Below are 25,383 nucleotides of genomic sequence, written 5' to 3'. Positions count from 1 at the left end.
GGTCAAACACAGGCTTTTTTGGGGTGTAACAAGAATGAAATAAACCTGCAGTTTTATGTCAGATCCCTGATATCTAAACAATTCAGTTATTAATTAGACAAATTATAATTTTTTACTCATTTTATAATGCATTTTTTATGTTATAAGAAATATGTAAACAGCACTTCCTGTGGCACACTCCAGACTTTGAACTCACTGTCTTCATTAATCCTGACCTGAGAGAACAAGTAGAAGATAAACGGGAAAAAGAAGCATCACAAACTCAGCCGTATCCCAGGTTACAACAATTAATTTAGCTTTATTGTTATTTATACATCACTGATACATTGTATTCTGGTGAAATAATTGGAAGAATTATCCATATTATTCTTTGTGACTCTCCACAAGGACACAAATACTGGTGTGGAAGACCAGAAAAGGGGGGAAGAAAGCTCCTTTGGGGGGTGGGGGGAGGGTTGCGTTGCGTACTGTACACACTTCACCCTTCACCCGCCATCATCTGCCTGTCAGAGGTCAGTCAGTCTACCTGCACATACCTACCTGCACTGTACCTACTGAGACTCACCTGGCAGCCACATGAGGAGAGAAACCGAGCCCTTCTGCTGCGTTTTTTTTTTTTTACCACATTCAACCCCCCCTTCCTATCGCAGTGTAATCCTCCTTTTTAGACACAGAGCATTAGGGCATACCCTTATTGATATTGGTAGCAGCAAGCTTTCTACTAACAGTTAACATCTTAATGATCTAAACAAAAGAGTACTGTACAGCTACTGCTAAGAGAATCTAAGAACCTGGTTTTAACGCTTTTACACCAGATTAAAGTGCTAGAAGCAACCCACCAATCCACACTTTATATTATACATATATATATATATATATATTTATATAGCATTGTGTATATTTATATCTATATATCTATATATATATATATATATTGAAACAAATCTATTTTGACATTAATTTACAGGGTAATATACATTATATTGTAACAGCTGAAATATCAGCACAAATAGATCACTGTCACACTTAACAGCAAAATATATATGATTATATAAACCCATATATATAATCATATATACCGATATATAATTGTCATATATGCATGTAAAACAGTTAACCACGTCTCAGGCTTTTCAAATGATACCCAGAAAAGCAATTGTGTATCAAGACGTAAAAGCTTTACAAGTTTCTCTCTTGAAAGAGCGAACAGGCGGCGGCAAAAGTGCCGCGACCTGCAGGTATTTGAGGTCACAGGACAGTTATTTGCATATTCCACAAATCTATTGCAACACGTTACTGTCTACAAACAGTACAGCCAGCGTCCCGCGAGAGGAGCCGGTGTTAGCTGGACTCACACGTACACCCACTGAACAGAACATTACGACGATGGGTGATCTGATTATAGCTATGTGCTTTCAGATGGTGTGCTATGACAGTGAACAACAGGAGGACTACAATACACAATACTCTATAAGTTTAGCCTCAGAAGACAACCCAAAAGCTGTAAAGACTCGTCCCCCGCCCCCCCCCCACCACCACCACCACGCCGCACCACCGCCACCACCCGCTTCTCTGAGTTTTAAGTGTCATCGTATCCTGCTGCTGATGTGTTTTGTAATATTGGTGTTTTACCACAAATCACAACTTTTTTTTACTTTGACAGTCCACCATCACCAAGAATAATGGAATGTGATCAGCTTTCGTCTCCTCCTCTTTCCTCCTCCCTCTATAACTGGGTCTCTCTCCGTCAAGGCTGACAGCACAGTGAGTAACATCCTACCGATTTAACAAAGTCCTAGGGGGATTTGAGATTGAGAGGGGTTGCTGGGACTCCTTGAGGTTCTGTGAAGTTCAGATACACAATCTGTAGCAGTAAGGGCAGTTCTCTCTCTCTCTCTCATCTCTCATTCGTGCAGCAGCAGCAACCGCAGCCGCCATCATCTTCACCGCCTCTCAGCGAAGAGGGAGCTCCGATGGTGCCGTCCTCTCTCTTTCAAGGCCTGATGGTCCTGCATCCTTCTTCCTTCCTTCCTTCCTTCCTCACTCACTCACTCGCTCACTCACTCACTCATCCCCTCTGGTACAACCTCATCTCACAGTCTCTTCACCATCTATTTATCACTGCTTTACACACTCCCCCTGCTCTGCAAAGACGCTGCACAAGGCTGTAACAAGATACACACAAAGGTAATTTTTCACAAAGAAAAAAAAGCTCCGTAATAACTGCAGTAGTAACGCACAACAAGCATCCGATAGCTGGCTTCCGGCCTGGGGAGCCTTGGTGATGTGCAGTTGGGTTTGGGACATTGCCATTGTTCTAAAGCAAGGACGACTCCTCGCTTTGCCCTTTTGTAGGACTTGTTTTTTTTCCCTGTGATGCAATGTTTTGTTATTCAAAAGCCCAGATCTCTATGTCCTGCACATAGAAATCCTCCTTTTTGGAGAGCATGGGGTTCCCAAACGTTTTACACGAGTGACTTCTGCCGTGGTAAAGGTCTCCGTCCAGCCACAGGCCAAACTCGCCGCTAGAAGAGAAGACGACACATGCCGTGTTAATCAGGTTATCTCGAGGTACCGAGGAGTTTCTGGCTGCAAAAGCAGATTCTCCACACTGGAATATCTCCTTACAATCCTCAGTATCTTATATAACCTGCTATGAAAGTGCATTCATGACTACAGCGGTGTGTTGAATCTAAATACTTCATCGGAGGTTGCCACTGAAATATCTGGTCAGATTGAATCAATAAGATTTAATAGGGTTCATATTTAATTGTTGAGATATTTACTCATTTAGAACAAATTTGTACATTTCTTATAAAATTCTCATCAAGTTTTTATTTATCAAGTTCTTCAAGAATTGCTGAAATTTAAAAAATGTATTTTTGCTTCCCTTGAAATGAAAAGGCTTGTTCATATTTCTTGGAGTTGGCAAATAAATAAATTAAAATTTGGCTTCAAAGTTCAAAAGTATCGAAAAATTCATACAGAATAATATAAACAGTGCTGAAAATTTCAAAAATAATATCCAGACCTTGGCCTGATACAAATAATTACATTCAAAGAACGTAGTTTCTAAGTAACGTGGGGACCCACCCCGAATCAGAAACAGTAAAATAAATGAAAATTTATCTATCTGGGTTTTTAATGCTTAAATTCACATAAACCAATTAACCACATTTTAATATGATCAGATTCTGAGTGTCCTCACCTTCCTCCACCAAATGCTAAGGAGTCCATGTCTCCCTTGATGAAGAACATGTTGTCACCTGTCCATTTGTACACCTGTTGCAGACACAATAGAGCGCACAACGTTAGAAGATATAGAAGACATTATGCATTGTTGACATACATTTATTATTCCCCCATCTTTATCCTGATCAACATGAAATCTAATCATCAGTGCTGCTTCCTGGTTCCTGTCACAATCCTCTGATACAGTCACATATCATTCACAGCAGATTATGATCTTCTTCAGACATTAACGAGGCTATTAAAGACCCTTAATGTGGAATAGTTTCGTGACTGCAGCGTCTCTCAAACTGGTCTTGTGGTGCAAGTGTTTTTTGTCAGTGGTACAATGAGTGAGACAATAATCTCAGCCAGCGAGTCTCTCTGTTGCTTTCGGCTCATTCATTCGGTGTCCCTGGGCTGAATCCATTAAGTGCAAAGCTCATTGTTAAAAACAGAGCAGAGCGAAACCAAGAATGCAAGTTACAAAACACTAAACAACACCACTGAGCTGAGCTGTCATCGTCATGTATAAAGATGTACAGATAAGCAGTTAGCGTGACGTGTGTGAAGAAGAGCAGAGCAAGTTTGCAGGTCACATGCCAAAAGAACATGCATGAAAGTATTCAGCCAGACAGTGTTTTCCAATTATGTTTTCAGCTTAACACAATAGGATTCTGCTGGAATTGAGTATGTGTGTGTGTGTGTGCATGTGTGTGTTAAGCAGTTGCCTTGGCCCACGTTTTAATAGAAACAATATATTTCAAAGCAGTATTGATTGATTTTTTAGGTCACTCGGGTGCAGCAGAACAAGCTGTAAACACAACACGGACATATTATCATCTTATAAAAGTTGATGTTGTTATAGCTGCCTATTAACGCATCCAGCAGAAAGTGAGAAACATCAGTATTCATTTGAAGCCGTGTCTCTGGCTGTCTGATGGATTTAAGGCTCATGTTGAGTCTTGCTTTTAGAGACGAGACTCTGTAACTGCCGAATGCTACACTACTAAGTTCACCTGTAAACAAGTCTGACGAGAGCAGTGAGAAAACTGTAAAGTTGTAGCTACAAAACCAAAACAAGGAGCCTGTAGCTGTGTCGAGCTCAGAGCTGCTGCAGAGACACAGAGAGGGTGGTCGGTCCAAACGGGGTTGTCACTAAAAAAAGCAACGCCTTCCTTGTTACAAATAAGTACTGAATCCACTGCTGATATAAAACCCTGATTAGTGCAGCTTTACAGCAACACAAACCACTTACACTTAAACGGACACAGAGGAGTTTTTTTTTGGTTATAAAAAAGTCTCATATTAATGTGGATGAATCTACGTTACCCACACTTGTTAAGGGGTCCATTTCGTTTTGTCTTTATAGTTATTTTGTTATTATTATTTAGTGGTTGGCTCGCCGAGCGTTTCCTAGTTTCCTAGTTCCCTTTAAGTTCTGCTGGATGTTCTCTAAGCATAAAAAATGTAGAATAACACAATCAAACAGTTCAATCTAATGGGACAAAAACTGATGGCACTGACCTCAAACTCTGGATTGAAGGTGAAGAGGAAGGTCTCTCCTGTGCCATAAAAACCATCGCTGACTTTAAAGGGCTCTGACGCCAACGCACCAAAGACCTGGAGGAATAAAAACAGCTGATTATTGTAGGCTCTTTATTTAATAGAAAATGTTTAGTGCTAAAAACTTCCGGCAAACTATTTCTGTTAAATGTGCAGCTTACCTGGCCGTCGCTGTCTTTAATCACCATGAGCACTGGTGTGTCCTGGCCCTGCATGGCTCTGTACAGCGTCTTAATGCTCATGCCATGCTTTGATGTGCCAAAGGCCAGCGTCCATGGGTACCCAATGGTCCGTGGTGGGAGATTCCTAGCAAGCTGTGTATGTGTGTGGGAGGGGGGGGATAATAATCAAAAACGAGGGGTGAAGGGGGGAGAGAGAAAAGAGAAAAGAGAAAAGGAATTGAAAAACAGAAAGGTCAGAGCCGGCAATGCTCAATTACATCTGCGGTGACCTTTTAACACCGTCTGGCGTTTAAAGAAGAGTAACAGGGCTCGGTACACACAAGAGGAGCCTCAAGAGAAAGAGAGGTCCAGCAGCACACTCCCTGAGAGAGCTGCTGCCCTGCTGCTGCTGACAGACTGGAGGATTAACAGTGGCTGCGGTGCACGGGGGAGATAAAGCCGACATAGGCGCTTGGAGACACAGCAGCACAGTGTATGCGTCATTTTAATGTACAGATAAAGCAGACACGGACTAAAACATGGAATTAAAATGACAACTTTTTTGAGGTACAGTACAGGCCAAAAGTTTGGACACACCTTCTCATTCAATGTGTTTCCTTTACTCTCACTGAAGGCACCAAAACTATGAATGAACACATGTGGAATTAACAAAAAAAGTGTGAAATAACTGAAAACATGTCTTTTCTTCTTAGTCTTCTCTTTCCTCTTTTCTTCTTCCTCTCCTTCTTCCTCCTCCTCCTCTATCTCTGACCCCACCAATTCTAGTTTCTTCAAAGTAGCCACCCTTTGCTCTGATTACTGCTTTTTGCTCTTGGCATTTTCTTGATGAGCTTCAAGAGGTGAACCTGACCTGAACATGGTTTTCACTTCACAGGTTCATTCTTGTCAGGGTTCATTAGTGGAATTTCAGTGAGAATCTACAATGTAAATAGTCATGAAAATAAAGGAAATGCATTGAGTGTGTCCAAACTTTTGGCCTGTACTGTATATATCACTGTTTTATGCTGTATGAAACTAAGATGCTCCACTTTCCCAATAATTCATCATCAGTCCCCCCTTTTGTTATTTTTTTTTTTTCTTGTCGGCTCAGCACATCCTCCTGTGGTTGGATGCTGGAAGCCGTCGTCTAATCGGTAGGCTGGAAACAAAAGCCGCGAGGAGATGAGCCCCCACTGAGCTCACCTCTGCTCTGCTGTGAGCCGGGTCTCAGCTCTGAGCTCCTTCCTCAGAGTGATTAAAGGAAGCCGCATATTGGCAATCTATTGGTCGATGTGCCAACTGGGACTCATTTGGAGCTGCGCTGCGCTGCGTGTGTGCACTGTGCAATGCCTATTTCTGGCAGCACGTGTATGGGACTGAGTCGATCTCAACATGTCTAAGTTAAGTTTTAAGATTCTTTTAACAACAATGGAGCTGAGACAAATGAGCATATCTGTCTTTGGAAATACAACTTAAAGGGGAACTATGCAAGTCCGGTCGCTTTTCCGCTGTGTTGCTAACCCTCCTCCTGGCCATGTGCATTTGTTTACAACGAGAGATCAATCAAGCAATACATTATATACCATATACAATGTTACAACATGTAAATTTGTGATAAACAAGGGATTACGGGTTACAGGGAGTGTTTGTTTGGACACCGGGTTGGAGGCTCTGATCTTGTTAAGTTGTTTTTCAGGCAAAAGACGCTACGTGAAAGGCAGAGAGCCTCCATTCTCCCTCGTAACAAGTTACATGTCATTTATTACACCATCACAATTACTCCAAAGCTGTTTGATTAAGGTAAAAATGTAGCATAGCTAAGATAAAAATCTTGCATAGTTCCTCTTTAAAGAATGACAGTTACAAATCACGCATTATTTGTCAGGCTTCATAACAAGTTCACACAGCAGCCTGTACAGTACCTTCTCTATCTGGTCGGCCTCCAGGAGGTCACTGGGTTCTCTGAGGTTGGGTTTGAACGTCTCCGGCTCAAGGTCGGTCTTGATGGACGTGCCATGCTTGGAATTCACCTCCTCCTTGGTGGTGATCTATAAGTACAAATAAAAGTCAGATATGCATTGTACAGTAACAACACGTGGTGTAACTTGAGTTCCCAGGCACAGAGCACCGACAGTGGATAGTGGGTTTAAATGTCAGCTACTGTCTTCTATCTACGACTTTGGATTTGCATGATACCAGGGTACTGATACAGCAGGTAAAACTAGTCAGGTTAGCTACGGCGGTACCCAATTAAGGAGGCACAACCTTGTGATAGGTTGAGATCATTATCATTTCTACACAGAGTGAGACTGGAAGTGGTAAAATGCAGTTGTAAATAACAACTTCTGCAAAGCAGAATGGGTTTAACTGCATGAGGAAACCTAACTTTAGCTACAAAAGCTAAAAATTCAGCATTTCTGTGCTTTGAATCTGTCAGTTTTCCTGATAAAATTATAAACAAAGTGTTTTCTAGCAACACACTGGTAATCCAACAATTTGATGATGACAGCTGAATATCTTCCTGCTCACTCTTCAATGCCAGATGACTAGGACTGGTTTGGCAGAACTGGGAGAGCGGGCAGAGACATTGTCTGGGAGAGGAGAATGCAAAGTGAATAGGAAATCAAGCCAATGAATTATTTGCACTCCACTGTTTGACATTTTCTCTGACCAACGGACTGTTTGGGTTATTTATCTTTCTCGATAACAGAGGCTGATTGTGGAGCGCTTTGCCACTGGTGGCTGGGATGCTCTCATGTTTCACTTCTCATTCAAATAGGGCCTGTCTGCATTGTCCGCAGAAAACATCATTCACCCTGTCAGGGGAGTCTTACTTCCACCCTCTCTCGCCGACACACCATCTCTTTGTCCTGGCCGTCTCTCTCTTTCTTAGTGCTCATACAGGCCACATTCACCTAATCTGATCAAAGGCAATTTTCTTTTTTAAGAAAAAAGGGGGAATTTCCTACCGATTAACCCATTTTGGTGTGACCTACAGGACATGAAGAAGACTAGTACTCACACACACACTAGTGTTTATCTATAGGCAGCACAACTGTGACTGTAAACTAGCTAATAACCAGACTACTCCATTGGGTTGAAGCGCTAAAAAGACTGTGACAGTGACAGTGCGTCTACGAAGGGAAGCCTGACACATGGAGATAAGGCTGCTGTCATGTGGAGACCTCATCACTCCAAAAAAAACAAAAAAGAGAGAAAAGGAAAAAGAAAACAACTCAATTTATAGTTGATCACAAATTATTGATTCTTCATTTATTTTCCAAAGAGGTTTGTGATCTCAAACACTCTCAATTTGTATTTTTTTTTTTTTAGCAATGGCGAGTGATTTTGATGTTAGTATGCCACAGCAGCAGCAGCAGCAGGAGGAGGAGCAGGAGCAGTAGCTGCCGCTCCCAAAAGCCTTTATATACGGAGCCTAAAGATGACCATGTCGGTGCAGACAGCAGCAGGGAGAAGGGACAGACAGGGCTGGTCAGGGCACCTGGAGTCGTTTGCAGAGCGAGCGCAGATCTTCACTGTTTAGAGCATCAATCCGACGGTGGTACTCCGTCAGAGACACTACCTGGTAGTACAAAGACAGGAACAGGTGGAACATAAAACCGCCAGTTCTACTGCTGGCCATGGGGAGGAAAGAATGAGTTTTTGGAGGGAATTAATTAATGTGGACTAAGTTGTGTGTTATTTTGCAGTAAAACTTAACATTCCTCCTTACAATAAAGGCAGATGTTAAAAAGTTTAAATAAACATACTGCAAAGATAATGGCTTAAGGCCCTATTAAGAGTTTACTTTGGGTAAAAGAGAAGGGATGGGGTATTTCAGAGCACTCAGTCGTTTTGCATGTTTGTGTAATATGTTCAATATTACCGTCTTTTATACTAAGAAGCGTTTGTCAAACCTGCTGTTTCCATAAAACACTGGATTTTGTTTCAAGCCTGTTTAGTGAGAATCCACCAAAAGATAAAAAAACAACACTGCAGCCAAAAAACTTTTAAAAAACCACTACACTACTAACCTGCCTTTTAGTCAACTTCAAATGTAAAATAAAAAAGAAAACAGAACAAAAAAGTAGAACAAAACAAAACAAAACAAAACCGCAAAAACTCTGGAGAGGGTTGTGAAAACCACTAGATTTCAAAGCCGAAACACAAAACGACAACAACAAAAATAGCTGAGGTCCCTCTGATGCAACGACACTTTGCCAAATCCACCAACATTGTACCATCCTCTTGTTTGTCAGGCACAACAATCCACAAAACAACAACCCAGACAGACCAACACAATGACCTACTAAGCATGGCTACAGTCCAACAAAGTTACACCCCACGCTGTTGCTGCATACTCCACCGAGAGCTGCTGCCGCTGCCCCTGAACAAACGTTGGCGTATAATAGTCCACTGAGTCTCAGTAAAAGACAGATATTTTAAAAGCCTTGTGCACGAGATAAACAAACTCACAAACTCACATGCACAGCACAGTCATATACACAGATCCACCGTTCAACAACACTAGCTCTTCAAACAGGGGTCTTCTTAAAATAAACACTGTAAATGCACTCATGTCTTGAGCTACTTTAATTCACTTTTTTCCTTTATTGAATATCTAAGACAAGCCTTTTTAGGCTGACAAACAGCTCTCAGTATTGCAGCAATAAGATGATAAATTACAGCCCTCACAAAAAAATGCATCTCTGCTTCACTTCACCTTCAGCCTGAAAGCACTTTAGGGGCATTTTGTCCTCTGGAGAAACGGGTAAGCTAAGCTAAACTAGCAGCATGCTAAGCCCTGCTGGCTGCAGAAAAATACAGTTTATCAATGTGAATCAAACACCTTTTTTTTTTATCAGAGGATATCAATGTCATGAAGAGGTCAGCGTTTCAAAATGCAGCCAGTGAGTTTAATACTGAGTCACACACACACACACCTAAGACAAGGTAAGTGTGATTTAACAAAGCTATTACATGAAGAAATCTGGTTAATTATAGGGGGGGGAAATTATCTGCTAATATTTGTCAAGGTTTAAATTAAAGCAACTTGTGTTGTGCTGCTGGCGGTGGGAGTGGCGTCTGTTTTTCTAAACTAACAACCTAGCTCTGTAAACTTTTAGACAGTTTATAAATCTACACACACACATAGACAAACACTGAGCCAAAGGATTAGACAACAGATGAGAGCAGAGCAGCAGTGTCCCCCTGACTGACAAACACCCCCAGATAGTGGCCACTTTGTTTTCCCAGCTACAGTCACACTGGACACCCGGCTAGAGAGGCTAGCAGGCTAAGTTAGCTTCGCTAGCGGGCTAGCACGGCTTACTAACAACACCAACATTAACAACAAACAAAAAGAGCAGCAACAACAGCAACAAATGAACAAACAAGAACACATAACACCGCAGCTGATTGAAAAACAAAACAAAAATAAAAAACAAGCAACATACACATGAGTACTTGGGGGTCAGCCGTGTCTCTTGGTCCTTCACCCTCCTAGAAAACATGACTTGCTTTCTGGGCGAGGTTTTAAAAGCTGAAAAGTCACATCACAGATCCTTTAAGTTCTCCTCCTCCTCCTCCCCCAAGTGTAAGTGCAGCCCCCGAGATAAGCAGCAGCAGCAGCAGCAGCAGCAGCCAGCAGCCGGAGTTGGTATGATGATGAAGCCTGCTGCCAACCCAGGCTGCTTGACTAAAATAGCAACATTTTTTTTTTCCGGTGGGGTCTCTACAACGCATGATTTGTGTGGCATCGCGAACAGCCAATGACAACACGGGACAGGAGGGAACCCGGCTTCCTATTGGTTAAAACATTGATGATCCCGCCCCATAACAGAGGGGATTTAAAGAGACAGTAACGCTCCCTGTCCCATGAGGTGTGTTTTGTATCTAGATTTTAACTGGTGATTAATCGATGACAAAAACTTGGCCTGTTAGGAGCAAACGAATAAACAAATAAATTAATATAAATACACTAAGGAAAAATATAAATAATTATAATTAAAATAAATAAATAAACGTAATTAAAATCGATTTGCTCAATATTCTCTCAACAAAACTCTTCCACAAAACTAATGTTTGTTTGTGAAGCTCCAAAGCTGTGTTGGTTAAAAATCATGTAGGCTAGTGTCAGTGGCAAAAAACTGAAACAAAACAAAACAAAACAAAACAAAACAAAAGCAGCAGGTTCCTATTTACTTATTCAAATGAAATGGATCATGTAGCCTCTGTTTGCCAGAAGTCTGGGGACAAACAAATCAGCCCAATTTGTTTCCTACATCATTCATTTACATTAAAATTTAAATACAAGCCACTGCTGCCATCGTATCAATTTCTTTATACAATGAATGCATCCTTTTCATTATCCACAGGCTTGTGAACAATCTCATTTGACCATGACCCCCCCATCCATGCTGTTTGTGGTGCAGCAATGTGCTCTAGTTAGTGAACCAACCTCCTTCCATATTTCCTAATGTTACTTCCGCAATGACGCAAAAAAGGAAGAATGGTTGAACCCACTAGAGTAGTGGATTTAGTGACCACACACAAACAAAAAAGTTTAGCTGCTCAGTGCTTACATTCTCTGCATAATATTGAGCAACTCATAATGGTGATAGCCTTTTGCCATTCAGCAAAAAAACTGTTGCCAAATGCTGACCAACACCGGTGACAATCACACATGTGATGAAGCTACGATACACTGACTAAAGGAGAGTAAACAATTACACAAACATGCAAAACACTTTGGTTGGAAGATCAGAGAAGCACATTTCCAAGCAAAGCAAGTGTTCACACATAACTTACATACTATAACTCAACATTTAACCATAAAATCAAGAAATATGCAGCGATACACAACAGTGCAAAAAATACAGAAACAGAATACAACACTTGATGACTACACTGTTCTGATGGATTTAAAACCAAGATCAGCACAATACATTTACACTATGAACTGCATAATGAAAGCAAATCAACACAATTATTTAACGTATAAATTTAACATATAACAATAACACCACATAAGATTCTGGTTTCAAAGGTTATGGATTAATCCATAGTGGAGAACTATACTTAATCCATATCTGCAAGGCTCGAGACAACACCACAGGTGCACTTTAAGCAAGGTTAGTGAGCAGTACAGCTTTATAGACCTTACCTCCCACTCCTTGACATTGAGGTCAGTGATGGGCTCATCTTTATCCATTTCTGTCACCTCGTTCTTCTTGACAACCATGAACCCAGGCTCTTGACCCATCCCCCTGACCCCCTCACCGTACATGTCAGGGCTCCACTGCATGAAGAAAACATACAGGTGGTCTGACCTGGGGGTATAGAGACACAGAAAGAAAAAAAAAACATGAGAGAGGACATTTGATTATTTATGTAGATTAATTCTTAACAGCACTCAGGAGGCATTTCAACACCTACAGACTGAACAAGGACAGCACAAGCCATCACTTTGTGTAGGTAAGTGTGAGCGTAGGTAACTTGTTTTTTTTATTAGAATTTATTTTTCAAGCTGTGTTTCTGGACACCGACAACATCTAAACCTATTACCGACTCTCCTTTTATCTCTGTCTTACCAATGTCTGATAAATCTGTACTGTCTGTAGCTGCTAAATGCTTCACCTTTGTTCACCAGTTAGCTGCTAACTTTGTTTATATGCTGGTTGGTCTTGGGTAGGTTGATGAAAATGATGAGCTGAAAGACATAGCTTTGTCACTTCAAACACCCCATACCACAATGACACTGCATATAGTTAAGTTTCCTTAAAACAGGCAGGTGTAGTGGTAATTATAAGAAATGCATCTGTTATCTCCTGTAGCTCTTCAACAGTTATGACCATTACTTTCCCCCTCCCCCCTCTCCTGCTGACCAGTCCTGTAGCAAAACCCTTTCATGTCGACCATGTAAACAGCTCAGGATATCATTATAGTGAAGCATCACTCCTGAAGAAGAAACAAAACAGAGAGACGACAGCCTGTATCACACGCAGCTGTGGCTGGTGGACATGGAGGAGACGTGTCAGACTCTGTGCGTCGAGCTGCATTCAGTATCATCGTTGTATATGGCTCATTCAATAGCTTCCCTTTCTTCCCACACTACTGCCCGGACACTTGAAGACACATCATACGGGTCGCCTAACATTTAGGTCACGCTATATAGAGGTCTGAAAAAAGAAAAAAAAGAACTTTTAACTGCTGTGTTGTCGGTCCCAACAGTTTCTGATCGCTCCTCCCACACAACTTAGGTTTTTTTTCCTTTTCTTAACAAAAGCCAGGAGAGAGAGAAGTTTAAAAATGAGCAGTAAGTATGTGTGAGCTCTGTCTAATAATACTGGCTTTAAGATCTGCCATGTCCCTGAGCTGTCATCCCCAAAGAGCAGCGTGCATCTCTGCAAACTTGCTTTTCAGGTGGGAAATGCTGTCGCTAAGCAACCTGTGGATGAAAACAACAGTGCTTTAACGAGTAAGACCTCTGAAGTTCATAGTGAATAATGAAGCGAGGGAGGTTTCAGTGTCATTACTGAACTCGGGAACTAACAATTTGCATAACCATGATGCATTTTCTGGCACCATGACTACATAGAAATCTGAACATTTATAAAAGAAAAGAAATAGATACAAAAAGCTAAACATTTCCCTATGGTGGGACTAATAAAGGAATATATTATGTAAATAACTGAACAGATTTACCTCAAGAAAGTGTCTCCCTTTTTAGTCTTTGTTTTGAGAAAGAAAGTAAAAGTAAGTGGAGTCGGAGACCAATCACTCTGCTGTGTCCAATCAATTTCAGATCTGGCCCAAAGGAACGGCTTTAGATAAGTAGCTCTTCAAATTAAGCCATTAGTACTACATTAATTAAAAATTCATTTCCTATATAAACACATAGTGCTACTTGTGTGTAAGAACAATATATCCTTGCAGTGTAAAGAGCTTAAATGTAATTATGATGACTGCTGACTTGGCAACAGCACATCCACACTGTGGGATGCATCCAGAGAAACGCACGAACAACAAAGCAAAGCTGCTTTCAGCTATTTTTAGCCGAGGTATGAAATATTACGAATATCAGTGCAGGTCAAAAAAAGTTCACAAGCGTTTTTGTGGGGGGAAAATGCATTCTCAGGATTCAACATGAGTTTTTGGAGGAGGCTGCACAGAAAGCTGTCTGTAGCAGCACGTCAGTGTTGCATGGGGGTCGTATGTTTGCCCCAGTACAGGAATAAAGTGTGTGAGTGTTTCCCTGCAGAATGAATGAATAATAAATACTTTTTGCTGTCTGGCAAAGGCAGCGCAAGGAGATGGGCAGAAGCCGCAGTGGGAGTCAGACCTGACAACCAATGCATATTTGATTGGTTTCAAATATTAAAAGGACTGGAGGGGAATCGCCCCAGAAACTAAACTCACTATTGTAGTTTCTTAAGATTGTAACAGTATCGTATGGATTCCACCTTGCATTATATGTCTTCCATTGCAAATACACATCCATATCATCAGGTACAGAAACAGATTTCACAATGTGTTATTTTGGACATTACGCCAGTGATTTGCTTGTATTTAAATGCCTTGTGCTGTTGTTTAGTGAAGAAGTGGAGCGCAGGCACTGACCTCTCCTGTGGTACAGCAAACCAGTACTCATGCTTTTTGCCCTGCTGGGCATACTGCTGCATGGAGGCGCTGGCGTTGGAAACAAACGTCTTTTTCATGGGCTTCCCCACTCGGAGACACAGGAACTTATGAGAGCGGTGCTTCCGCCTCTCTGCAGACCCTGTACCTGCCAACAGGAGATAATCACATGATCACATGGTGGAATAAAAAGAACAGCAATAATACATCTTATACAGTAGACTCTAATGATGAGATGGGTTTGAAATAATTGTTTTACTGTTTGGCAGATACACTTATTCACCTTGGTGACACACAATCAGTCTGTGCAAATATGCAAAAGCAGCATACAAACAAAACACATCCTCTTGATGAACGCTGTATCCTCTTCATAATACTTCCTTTATTTATGTGACCTAGTTTTCTACCGAGTGTTCCTGGCGACATCAGCCATCAGCCATTAGTCATATTTCATCGCAGCAACACCAGATAACAGAAATAAATTCGATCTGATAGTGGCGCCGAGTCCTCTGCCCATTGCGACATAATCGATAGACTTTTACGAGGTCACAGCCCCAGGAAGCTAAATGACATCACCGTTTCCATTTGCATTACACTGGCACATAATGCTGTTGGCTCCTGGTTGGGGGGGGGGGGGGGGGGGGGTGTAACTGTTAATGATGACGGGCTAAATGATATTTATCTACTTAGACAACACTGCTCAGTGAGACAAACTTAATTTTCAACATGCATTAATTTGGTATTAATGTGGCTTGTTTCTGAAGTTGCTGCTGTTACTTGTGTGGGCTGTGCTAATGTGTGCAGAATAAAGGGCAGCCCTGCTGAGCCGCCTGTGAATTAAAACTGCTTTTGCAGTCTAGCTCTCTGCGTGACGATAATTGCCAGGGAAGAAAATGGTAAAACTCTCCCCCCACCGTCTCGAGCTGTTTTCTTCTCCAGGAGACGGGAAACCATTTTTGGAATCAGAACTACGCAACCAAATAGAGTGGGTTGTATTGACACAACTGAGTTAGTGATGGAGACAGGCTGCCAGATAACGTGGCTGACCAGATATAGGGTTAGTTTAGTATGTTTTAGTCTATTCCTGTAACCAACTGCGCACATGCATTTCCTTATTATTTTTTTTTTTTACTGTATCTAACAATCACGCAGCATCTGCTTTCCATTTCTTTCAGTAAACTAAACATAATCTTATTCACAGTAAGTAATCCATCACTGTGAACACATTGCTGACTTTATACAGTTACAACACCACTGTGTGGGAAGTCGGTAAAGAAAAGAGACTGTATTAAAATGTCTGGCTGGTGTGTTTAATGTGGCTCTAACTTAAAGCCATTTACTTAGAAACACTACATTCACATTAAATTAAAGTAAAGCAAATAAAAACAGACAGTCTGTATTGAACAGGCTTCTGCAGTGCAGGTAGAAATCAAGACGATTTACCAATTAAATGCCAGATCATATAAACCGAACAGAGCAAATATAATTACCTCTACCTCTGTATATGTTTCAAACATAATGAAACTTTTTTTTAATTCTGTGTGCATAATTATTCTTCCAGGGTATGAGGGCTGTTACATTTATCATAATATCGACCAAGCTGGTGAAAAGGCGGCAGATATTATTAGAATAAATCTTAGTTAAAATATGTGAACACAGTAATAAAACTACGTTTTTGAATGCAAGTATTTCTTATAATTAAAAGTTTAAAATATGTACAGGATAAATTGCCAGTCACTGATGTAGTTTATACATTTTTACTGCTTACCATAAGAGTTGTTGTGTTATTTTTTATTGGCATGTTTGGTAATGGACAGGCTGGTACATCTATGAGTCCTTTAATCTTAGATATAGAATTGAAGACATTAGTATGCTTTTTCCAGGCTTTGTGCAGTTTGGTGTTTGTCTAAATCCACATGAAACCTACATCAGAGAAGGATATAAAGCATAAATAACACCTCTCTGAATGCTGGTTCAGAAAGATGTTTTGATGTTGGTGTTTAATCGTCACTGTGTTTCCCCTTTGGGCTCTAGGTGTGTTTGTGTCATTGTGGTGTTTGATAGGCTTTAGCTTATCGCCTGGAGGACTGGCCCAGACCACCGGAGCCGGAGATCAAAAAGCTGCATAAAGCCCCATAAAGCCTTGCTAGCTCGGGCAAACTGATAACGCCGAAAGAGGCTGCCATTTCCCTTCGTCTCTAAACTCCAATGACTAGAAGCATGGCGGAGTGGTAAAAGGAAAGGTTATCACACAACACCACCAGAGAAGTGATCATCAGGCAGCTTTTCGACACTTCTCGGAGGAAGATGGATGTAGAGCTGCAGCTAAAAGAGAACACGAGGCCAGATTCATCACCTGAAATGTCTTGTATGTGTATTTGTAACATATATTTTCTCTAACGTTTATGGAGTTAAGTGTGTTTTTACCCTCTGCAGAGTTCTCTGCGCCACCTTTCTGTGTGTCCTCTACATTCTCCTCCTTGCCTTGTTGCATAGTGTCCGTTTTGGAGACATCCGTTCCCTCGCTGGCTTCCCCTTGTGGACTGGCTGAGACAGTGGCGGCGTCTGTGGCACCGGGGGTGGCTGCTGAACTTTGGGACCCTGGGCGAGAGGAGCTGCTGCTGGGACCCTGGGCCTGGCTAGTGCTGCTGCTGGTGGTGGTGGTAGTGGTGGGTGTGCTTGGTGGCTTCTCTACGCTGTGCTGCTTGGATCCCATGGGGGACTGGCTATTATTTTCTGTGGCAGTGTCTGGCGGATTGTCCTCTGCTTTTGCCGCGGGGGTCTCCTCCGGCTGGCTGACTGAGCCACGGGCGCCGCCTGCGGCCTGCGAACCGGCGCCGGTGGCTTCCACCTGGGTTACGGTTTGCACAGACTCTGTGGAGGCGCCAGAGGACTTGTCCAGGCGGAGGTCCTCATTAGACGCCTGCTCCTCCTCCCGGATGGGGGACAGCTCAGACTCAGTGAAGACGTCTTCGGAGATGGAGCCCTCGGCGCTGCGCGGGGCCGTGCTGCCGCTGTCATTGGCCCCTGGCTCCCTCAGGCGTTGCTCTGGGTCTTTCTGGGAGGGGTGTCTCTCAGCTGGCAGAGGCTCCAAGTCACTGGAAATATTAAGAGAGTGGCAGTAAGTGCACATGCAACTTCTCTACAAGAATACCATGCAGCTGGTGCACCGGCTGTGTATGTGTGGACCAGTTCAGTTGTTGCTGCTGTTTACTGCTGTCCTGTAAAAGCAATGGTTGGCTGTCCTCTCTCTCTGGCTCTTTAGGAGCTGTTAAAGTCTGAGAGAACAACTCTGACAAGCTCGGCCTTGAGGCTTCAAAGCTTTTACAGAAAGCTTGTGTTACACACCGGGTTCACAGAGTTTAAAAAGACACAAGAGTCTATCATGCAAGTGGAGTTTAATGAAAGACACTAGTTGCATTATTGGAAACACAGGACACGCCGCTTTTGGAGCTTGACCCATTTATAACTAGGGCTATTTGTGATGCACAAACCACGGCGATTGTGTGCCTGAATGAGATAACTAAATAAACACAAGTCAGTTATTTCAGTAGCATTAAATTAACCAAATAATGCAAACACTAAATACGACATTATTTAATGAAGTCGAATACAATTCAAGTGATTAAATATGTTCATTTTGCACAACTGACAGGTTATTGTGGTGGAAATACACTAATTCAATGAGACTACCCATCTGGGGCATTTAAAATAAACTCTAACCTACTTATGTGTCAACAAAAAGGGGCTGTGGTCTACTAGTCTGGTTTTGATTTTGTATAAGCAGGTAGTTTGAATTGTACATGTCGTATGTTTACTGTCCTTTTGCTTGTTGTTGATGCAATCCGTTTCTCATAGGAGGAGGAAAACACCTTCTAACCTGCCGTGCTACACAGTTATCCCGACCAAATTAAAAAAATTCAGCATAAGTGCAAGGTCAGACATGACGAGCCCAGAATACATAAATGCAGTTGCATCATCATTTGGTCAACGGTTCATTCTCCTTCTATCAAATTTTTAACAAATAAAGATAATCTTCCCCCTGAAAGAGTCTAATGAGGTCACAACAGGCAGACAAAGCGCTGGTGTATAACCACCACACTGCACAGAATGAAATCCTGCAGGCACTTGTTGCTCAGCTGTGTGTTCAGACAGACAGAGAGAGAGAGAGAGAGAGAGGTCAGTGGAGAGATAACAGGAGAGAGGAGACAGAGCAGACAAAGACAATGGATCACAGCTGAGAAAACATCTGGTCCGGGCACAGAAAACAGTCATTTGCCAGCACAATAACTGCTCCATGGGCAACACTCAACCAGCTAAATACAGCTCTGCCCAGACCCGGCTGCTACCAACCGAAGACACAGAAAGAAAAAAAACAACAACAAACTCCACAGGGTTCCTAATGATACACCATATTTGTCCTTGAATAAATTTGGCCTCTGTTGCACGAAAACAATCGCAGTTTTAAAAAAAACAACAACCAAAAAAAAAAAAAAAAAACTCAGACATATCTGTGGGAGGAAACACAAGCGAATCCTCTGAAGTGGCTGCTTCCTACTGAATAAAGAGGTGAGCAATCAAATCGTAGGAGGGTGAAGGCATACTTCATTAACCCTGATGTAATTGCCATTAGCTTTTTATTTTGGTAATGTAAGAGGGGGGGGGGGGGGGGGGGGGGTGAGCGAACTATCAGTTGGTCGCTGATGCAACTGGATCATGTGTGCAGGCAGCAGAGGATTAAACCGACTACAACAACAAGGCAAGTGCAGGGCGAGAGTGGGAAACTTGTGTCTAATGTTGAACTAAACAAATATATGTGGGAGTAAATTAGAGTTAGAGGTCAGTATTGGCTTTTATAACACGTGTAGCCTAATGAAACTCTTCTTTTAATACTACAGAACCTAAAACCTGTATGTATGCATTGCAAAAACTCAAATATCTTACCGAGAATATTTGTCTTATTTCTCGTCAAAATTTTATTTCTAGTCAAAACAAATCTCATTATACTTAAAATAAGACTCATCACATAAAAAATAACTTGTTTTTAGATCATTTTCACTTGTTTCAAAACACATTTTCACTTAAAATAAGTAGAAAAATCTGATAGTGGAGCACGTTTTTCTTCCTTATTACGAGCACAAAAAACCTGCTTTCACTGACAGATTTTTCTACTTATTTCAAGTGAAAATTTGTTTGAAACAAGTGAAAATGACCTAAAAACAAGTTAATTTTTAGGTGATGAGTCTTATTTTAAGTGGAAATAGGTTAGTGTTGACTAGAAATGAGACATTTTGACAAGAAAGAAGACATATATGCTTGGAAAGATTTTGAGTTTTTGCAGTGTATGTATCACAGCTCTCTCTTACTCTGGAACAGCCTCTCTGATCTTGGGGTCAGTGATCTCCTTGTAGATGGCGGCAGACTGCACTTCCTCCAGAGGACACATGATGCCATACTCCTCACACCCATGGGCCTGAACCAAGGGGTCCATCCGATGAGGGTCGAACATGATGTTGTTGGGTGTCACCAGCAACACCCCGCTCACCGCACCCTAACGACGACGACAACAACAAGAACAACAACAGCAACACAGGAAATGGGAGAAATACATTAGGGACAATCAGATCAATTGCTACAGTATGTTTCATGGACAAATGAAATAAAGTAGAATTAAATAAAACAGCTTAGGACCGTTATCTACCACAGAGGATAATCAAAAGCACCTCTGTCAAACAACTGGAGGCCAAATCCATTTGCAACCACAAATGTCCTAAATCAAGTAGAAGTTATTGACTGGCAGCGCTGACCACTTCAGCGCTTTCATTTGGTACCTGGGAGTGAATCAGCTGTGGTTCGATACCATGGATCTGTGTGTTTTGTGTGTGTATGCATGCATGTGTGCGTACTGTATGTTTCTGATATATGTGCAGGACATTTGGACCAGCTGGGTCAACTATCAGTCTGTCCATCCTGAACAAAAACCAGAACCTAGCTAGAGTTGGCTACACAGACCTGACCACGGCACTGAGTGTGTTTTCATGTGCCAGTTACACTAAATGTAACAATTAAGTCAATTTATTATATAATTTGATACCTATTAATGTGTTTCTACTCACTTTTGATGTTGGTCTGGTAAAAACTACAAATTAAAATGTAATTCTGAGAACCAAGGCCAAACACTAACACTTTTCAGTTTATTATAAGATCAAACATTTATAAGAAAAGTACTATAATATTATGCAGAAGGATTAAACACTGCATTTAACCATTCGTTTTAAGATGCTGCCTTTGGAAAACTCAGTTTACAATGCCTTTATGTGTCATATGCAAATATAACTCGAGCTCATACTTGTGACACGCACTCCTCCCTCTCTGTTTTAACAGAATGAGCAACCAAAAAAGAAAATGTAAACATTTTGTAATAGTGAAAACTGAAAGTGTCAGGGTTCATCCCATAAATTGGAGGAGTTTATAATACTCCACACTGTACTATCAGTTTTGCATGCTGCATATAAAATAAGAAGCAAATGATAGTAATGTGGCTGACAATGCTGAACAAAAACAGCTTTAGGATCAACATACATACCAGTGTACCTGATGGTAATTTTTTATTTTTATTTTGGCTCATGTTGTCCAAAAATGAGAATTTACGACCATGTTTTTTGTTTGGACACAAAACAAGTTTCTATTCTGCGGTGGAAAGATTTTTTCTTTTGGTTAAATCCAAATGGGAGGGTCCTTTAAGGAGTCTGGTAGTACATTACATACCAGGCTGCACATGATTAACTGCAGTGGTTATACAAGAGGGGCACGGACTGGGGCTGGCTTAAGCTTGTAGCTTTGCTGTCGGCACTTTATAATTCTGACTAGAGGAGCGCTACAATCTGTTTGGCCTGTAACGCGATGACCGGCCGAGGGCACACCTGTGTGACCTTGAACAAGTGTAGGTGGTGGTGGTGGTGGTGGTGGTGTGTATTTACCTTTCCATCCGTGATGTACTTGCAGTTGATCTTGAGGAACTTCTCTGTGAGGGCTTCTTCCTCCTCGGAGGTGGATGACACCACTCTGGCCTGGCGCAGAGCCGAGAACACTGGAGGGTGAACGGCTTCTGGTTTCGGAGGGCCATCAGAGTCCTGTGGTTGGTGTGGAGGATCATCGGTGTGTTTAGGGGGGAAGGGTAGGACAGAGACAACTTCTGTTAACACGCTGTTAACACTGAACGACTCTTGTTTGTCTTTGGACACATTAAACAAAACTTCTTACAGTCGGGAGTTCAGTGACATGAAAGAGATGAATCCTAAAAATATAAAGCGCTGTTTTCCAATTCATTCCGGTGCCTGTAAACAAATGTCTACACGGCTGCGTGACGCCCCGTATCTCTGAATAGCATTCAACCAAACAGACTAAATAATAAGCGCTGTCAAACAGGCAGAGCTGGGTTCACTTGGTGATACATGGTGTAACTAATTTGTGTCTCATTTCATCAAACTAATGTGTTTGAGTCTCTAAATGTATTATCTATATATAAACAGATATTTTTTGCACAGCGGGGCAATCAGGTTAAAACCAAACCCAATGATGAGCCAAATGAATTCGCCTCCTGTGTGCCTGAGCTTCACAGTGGTAATTAGGTGAAAAACATTCATATGAGACCTAAGCTTTAATTATTTTGCTTTCTTGCACAACCCCAATGCGTAGTTAGTATTATTTCATTAGAGACCAACATACCCTTGAGTTAAGATGGATTTAGAAAAAAACATTTGAATAGGACGGTCAGACTGGGGCACAGGTTCAAAGAAACACAACCACAAATAAACACATTGGAAAAAAAAGTGTTAGGGCACAATTTAAAGTCATACTTCTTGGCAATGGAGAGCTGTAGATTATTAATAGTTTCATTATTTATAGAGCGTAATACATGAATGCCAAAAAAAAAAAAAACTTAAAATCTACAGTGGGCCCCTGGACACAGACGTAGAAATGTTTTCTTTAGTGTTCTGTTGTTTTGTTTCCCTTTGTAGTCACTTTTCATCTCTTTGAAGTCATTTTGCATCTTTTGTTATCATTTTGTGTCTCTTTGTGGTCGTTTTGTGCCTTCTTTGTACCCGTTCTGCGTTACCTCCTGGTTGTTTTATGCTGCATTCAGGGCCCCTGGGCCTGAATGCAGCATAATCCATCCATGATAGCAACAAACCCTCTGACCAGATTCCATGGTGACCATCTGCTTAAGTGTCATTGTGCACAAAACTTTACTTTACCCATGTGCCTTATACATTTCACCAGGAGGAAGTTTGTGCACTAATTCAAATTTATGATATGTGCATAGAAAACCAATATTATATGCATTGGCTTGTAAGGAAAAGTCATCAACCGTACTAATTCTGCTGCAAAACATTGTTTGTTTAATAAAAATGAATCTATAACTAATGACAACCTAAAGAACTGCTGAACAATGCTATGAGAGAGACATTCATATATTTTGTTATTCTACAGTCTGAGCTAAGAAAGAGTCTGACTTGGGTCTGAAGCAGGTTGTTTTATTGTGACATCATAAAGCAGCTTTGTCCTGCTTCCTCAACGACGCCGTGGTAACTAACATGGTAACAGCAATCCGCCACAGATGGTGTGTGTGCTCGGCTGGAAACACGAGGTGTGGTGGTGTTGGTGTTGGTGTTTCCTTCAGTGGCCTGTTGCCATGCGATGGCTGAGCCACGGAGGGAGACGGACTCTGAATAACCGTCCACATGGACAGCTTCCTGACCGGGGGGCATGTTGTAAGACCGCTGGTCTGACTTACAGAACAATGCTCTGCAGGACGGACTGTGTGTGTGACACTGAATGACTGCTGGAGGACACATCGGATGGAGAGATGAGAGGGAGTGAAGGATAGGAGAAAGACTGATGGAAACAAAGGAGGTAGCAAAAGCAACTAAAAAGAAGACACGGAGATAAAGAAAGCTAAAGGCAATGAAAGAGAGTGACTGGTGTGAGGACAAAGAACAAAAGGGAAAAGGAGGACAGAGAGGAGAGCGTGGGAGTTTTAACTGAGGGGGGATTTTGACTGGGGTGTGCTAAGCGAAGAGCTGCTGTAGCAGTGACGAGCTCCGAGAAGAGAAGAGACGAGAAGAGAAGAGAGGAAGAGCTCGTGCCCAGAACAACTGTCTGCTGTCCTCCTGACACCCACCCCTACACCTCCCCCTCTCCGTCTCCCAGCACCGTCGACAAACAGCCTGCGGCTACTGACCCACACCGACACAAGCAGCCCAGACACTGGCAGCCAGGGAAGGCTGAGGGGGCCGGCCAATCTGTTACAGCCAAAACAAGCCTCTCTGAGAAAGGAGAGGAGAGAAAGATAGGCTACAACTTAGATAAGTTGGGGTAGGATGGAGGGGTAGGGGGGGCTGAAAATGAAGCTTCGAGAGCCACTAAAAAGGCTGTTTTCAGATCCGAAAGAGCATCGGCTCTTGATGAAGTTGGGATCAGAGGCCCCGCTGCTGAAGGGGGGCTCGGGCTCGGGTTGACTGTGTGTAGGAATTTAAACCAGCTCCTCATCCACTTAAAATGAACACATCTCACCTACACAACTGCACTTCATCGCTCCACGTCCCAGAAAACCACTTCCCAGTGACTCATTCAAACTGGCTTTTCTGGCTTCAAGGTGAAATATGAGTGGAAGTAGAACAGCTTATTCCACCCCAATAAAAACAACCCAAAAAAAAGAAAGAAAAAAAAGGACACACCTGAAAACAGCGCACATACGGCTCACACACCTGGTTTATGAAATAAACAGCTACAGATGTCAAAACATGTCCGCCCTCATAGAAATGCATAACAAACACAATCTTACATTCCCTGTCATTAAATCTGGCACATTTGAGAAATGGGTGTTATGTGTTGGGTAACTAAATAACACTCATCGCACGTCCCACGCGATCCACATGAGAGATCACTGTGAGGACTGTGCGGAGACACATTTGGTGTCCATCAGCTGAGAGCTGTCGTCCTCAAGGCGCAACGAGGTGAGACGTTAAGATCAATTAGAGGTTAGATTAATTAGAAATGTAATTTATTAGGGGTAACCTTGTTAATAAGTGATTTGGGACCAATGTGTTGTGTTTAAAGGGATAGTTCAACATGTTGGCAAATTGGCCCATTGCCATAATCCCTATATAGTCATAGCAGTAGGTTTGTTACCTTTAATTGTCAGTGCAAGCTATTTTTAGAACGGCAGAGCAGAGCTACGCTATGGAGGCTAATGGGATTTCTTGGTTTCCCTCATCAAATACACAGTCCAACAACTCCAAACGCTCTCATGGACAAGTTGTGACATGCACATTCACCACGCTATGAGATAATAACAGAACGTTACAAGACCGAGTTGTTTTCAAGGCAAATGCAGAGACTGCTTGACGAAAAACTGCCCCCGAACTGCCCCCGAAGGCAATGCGCATCAGCGGTTTTGCATGCATTTACAACTCTGTCTCATAACGTTCTGTTATTATCTCTTAGCGTGGTGAATGTGCAGGTCACAACTTGTCCACCAGAGCGTTTTGGAGTTGTTGGATTGTGTATTTGATGAGTTTGATGAGGGAAACTAAGAAATCCCATGAGCCTCCGTAGTGTAGCTCTGAGCAGTTTGCGGCTCTGCTCCGCCGTTCTAAAAATAGCTTGCAACGACAAATAAAGGTAACGAACCTACTGCTATGACTATAGGGATTATGGCAATGGGCCAGTTTGCCAAAATGTTGAACTATTATATATATATATATATATTATATATATATATATA

At 41.9% G+C, this 25,383-nt stretch overlaps 1 protein-coding gene across 4 annotated transcripts in view; it reads right to left on the bottom strand.

Annotated features, from left to right (window-relative positions):
• Nucleotides 1-278: 278 nt before the first annotated feature.
• The window catches only part of oxr1a (oxidation resistance 1a), a 64,335-nt gene continuing 39,230 nt past the window's right edge, over nucleotides 279-25,383 (bottom strand). For 2 of the 4 annotated variants that reach the window (XM_083990169.1, XM_083990172.1), the window contains exons 5-15: nucleotides 21,575-21,727; nucleotides 19,961-20,145; nucleotides 17,022-17,692; nucleotides 14,577-14,742; nucleotides 12,121-12,286; nucleotides 8,458-8,538; nucleotides 6,878-7,003; nucleotides 4,956-5,108; nucleotides 4,756-4,851; nucleotides 3,209-3,282; nucleotides 279-2,525 (exon numbers count right to left, since the gene is read on the bottom strand). In XM_083990169.1, the coding sequence (XP_083846295.1) occupies nucleotides 2,390-2,525; nucleotides 3,209-3,282; nucleotides 4,756-4,851; nucleotides 4,956-5,108; nucleotides 6,878-7,003; nucleotides 8,458-8,538; nucleotides 12,121-12,286; nucleotides 14,577-14,742; nucleotides 17,022-17,692; nucleotides 19,961-20,145; nucleotides 21,575-21,727 (2,007 nt within the window). In that variant the 3' untranslated portion in view covers nucleotides 279-2,389. The remainder of the gene's footprint in view (nucleotides 2,526-3,208; nucleotides 3,283-4,755; nucleotides 4,852-4,955; nucleotides 5,109-6,877; nucleotides 7,004-8,457; nucleotides 8,539-12,120; nucleotides 12,287-14,576; nucleotides 14,743-17,021; nucleotides 17,693-19,960; nucleotides 20,146-21,574; nucleotides 21,728-25,383) is intronic. The other 2 variants (XM_083990170.1, XM_083990171.1) reach the window with 2 other exon arrangements.

This window comes from Trachurus trachurus (genome assembly GCF_905171665.1).
Source record: "Trachurus trachurus genome assembly, chromosome: 16".
Taxonomy (NCBI): domain Eukaryota; kingdom Metazoa; phylum Chordata; class Actinopteri; order Carangiformes; family Carangidae; genus Trachurus; species Trachurus trachurus.
The sequence above is the reverse complement of the archived record's forward strand: the minus strand, read 5'-3'. Positions and strand labels throughout refer to the sequence as shown.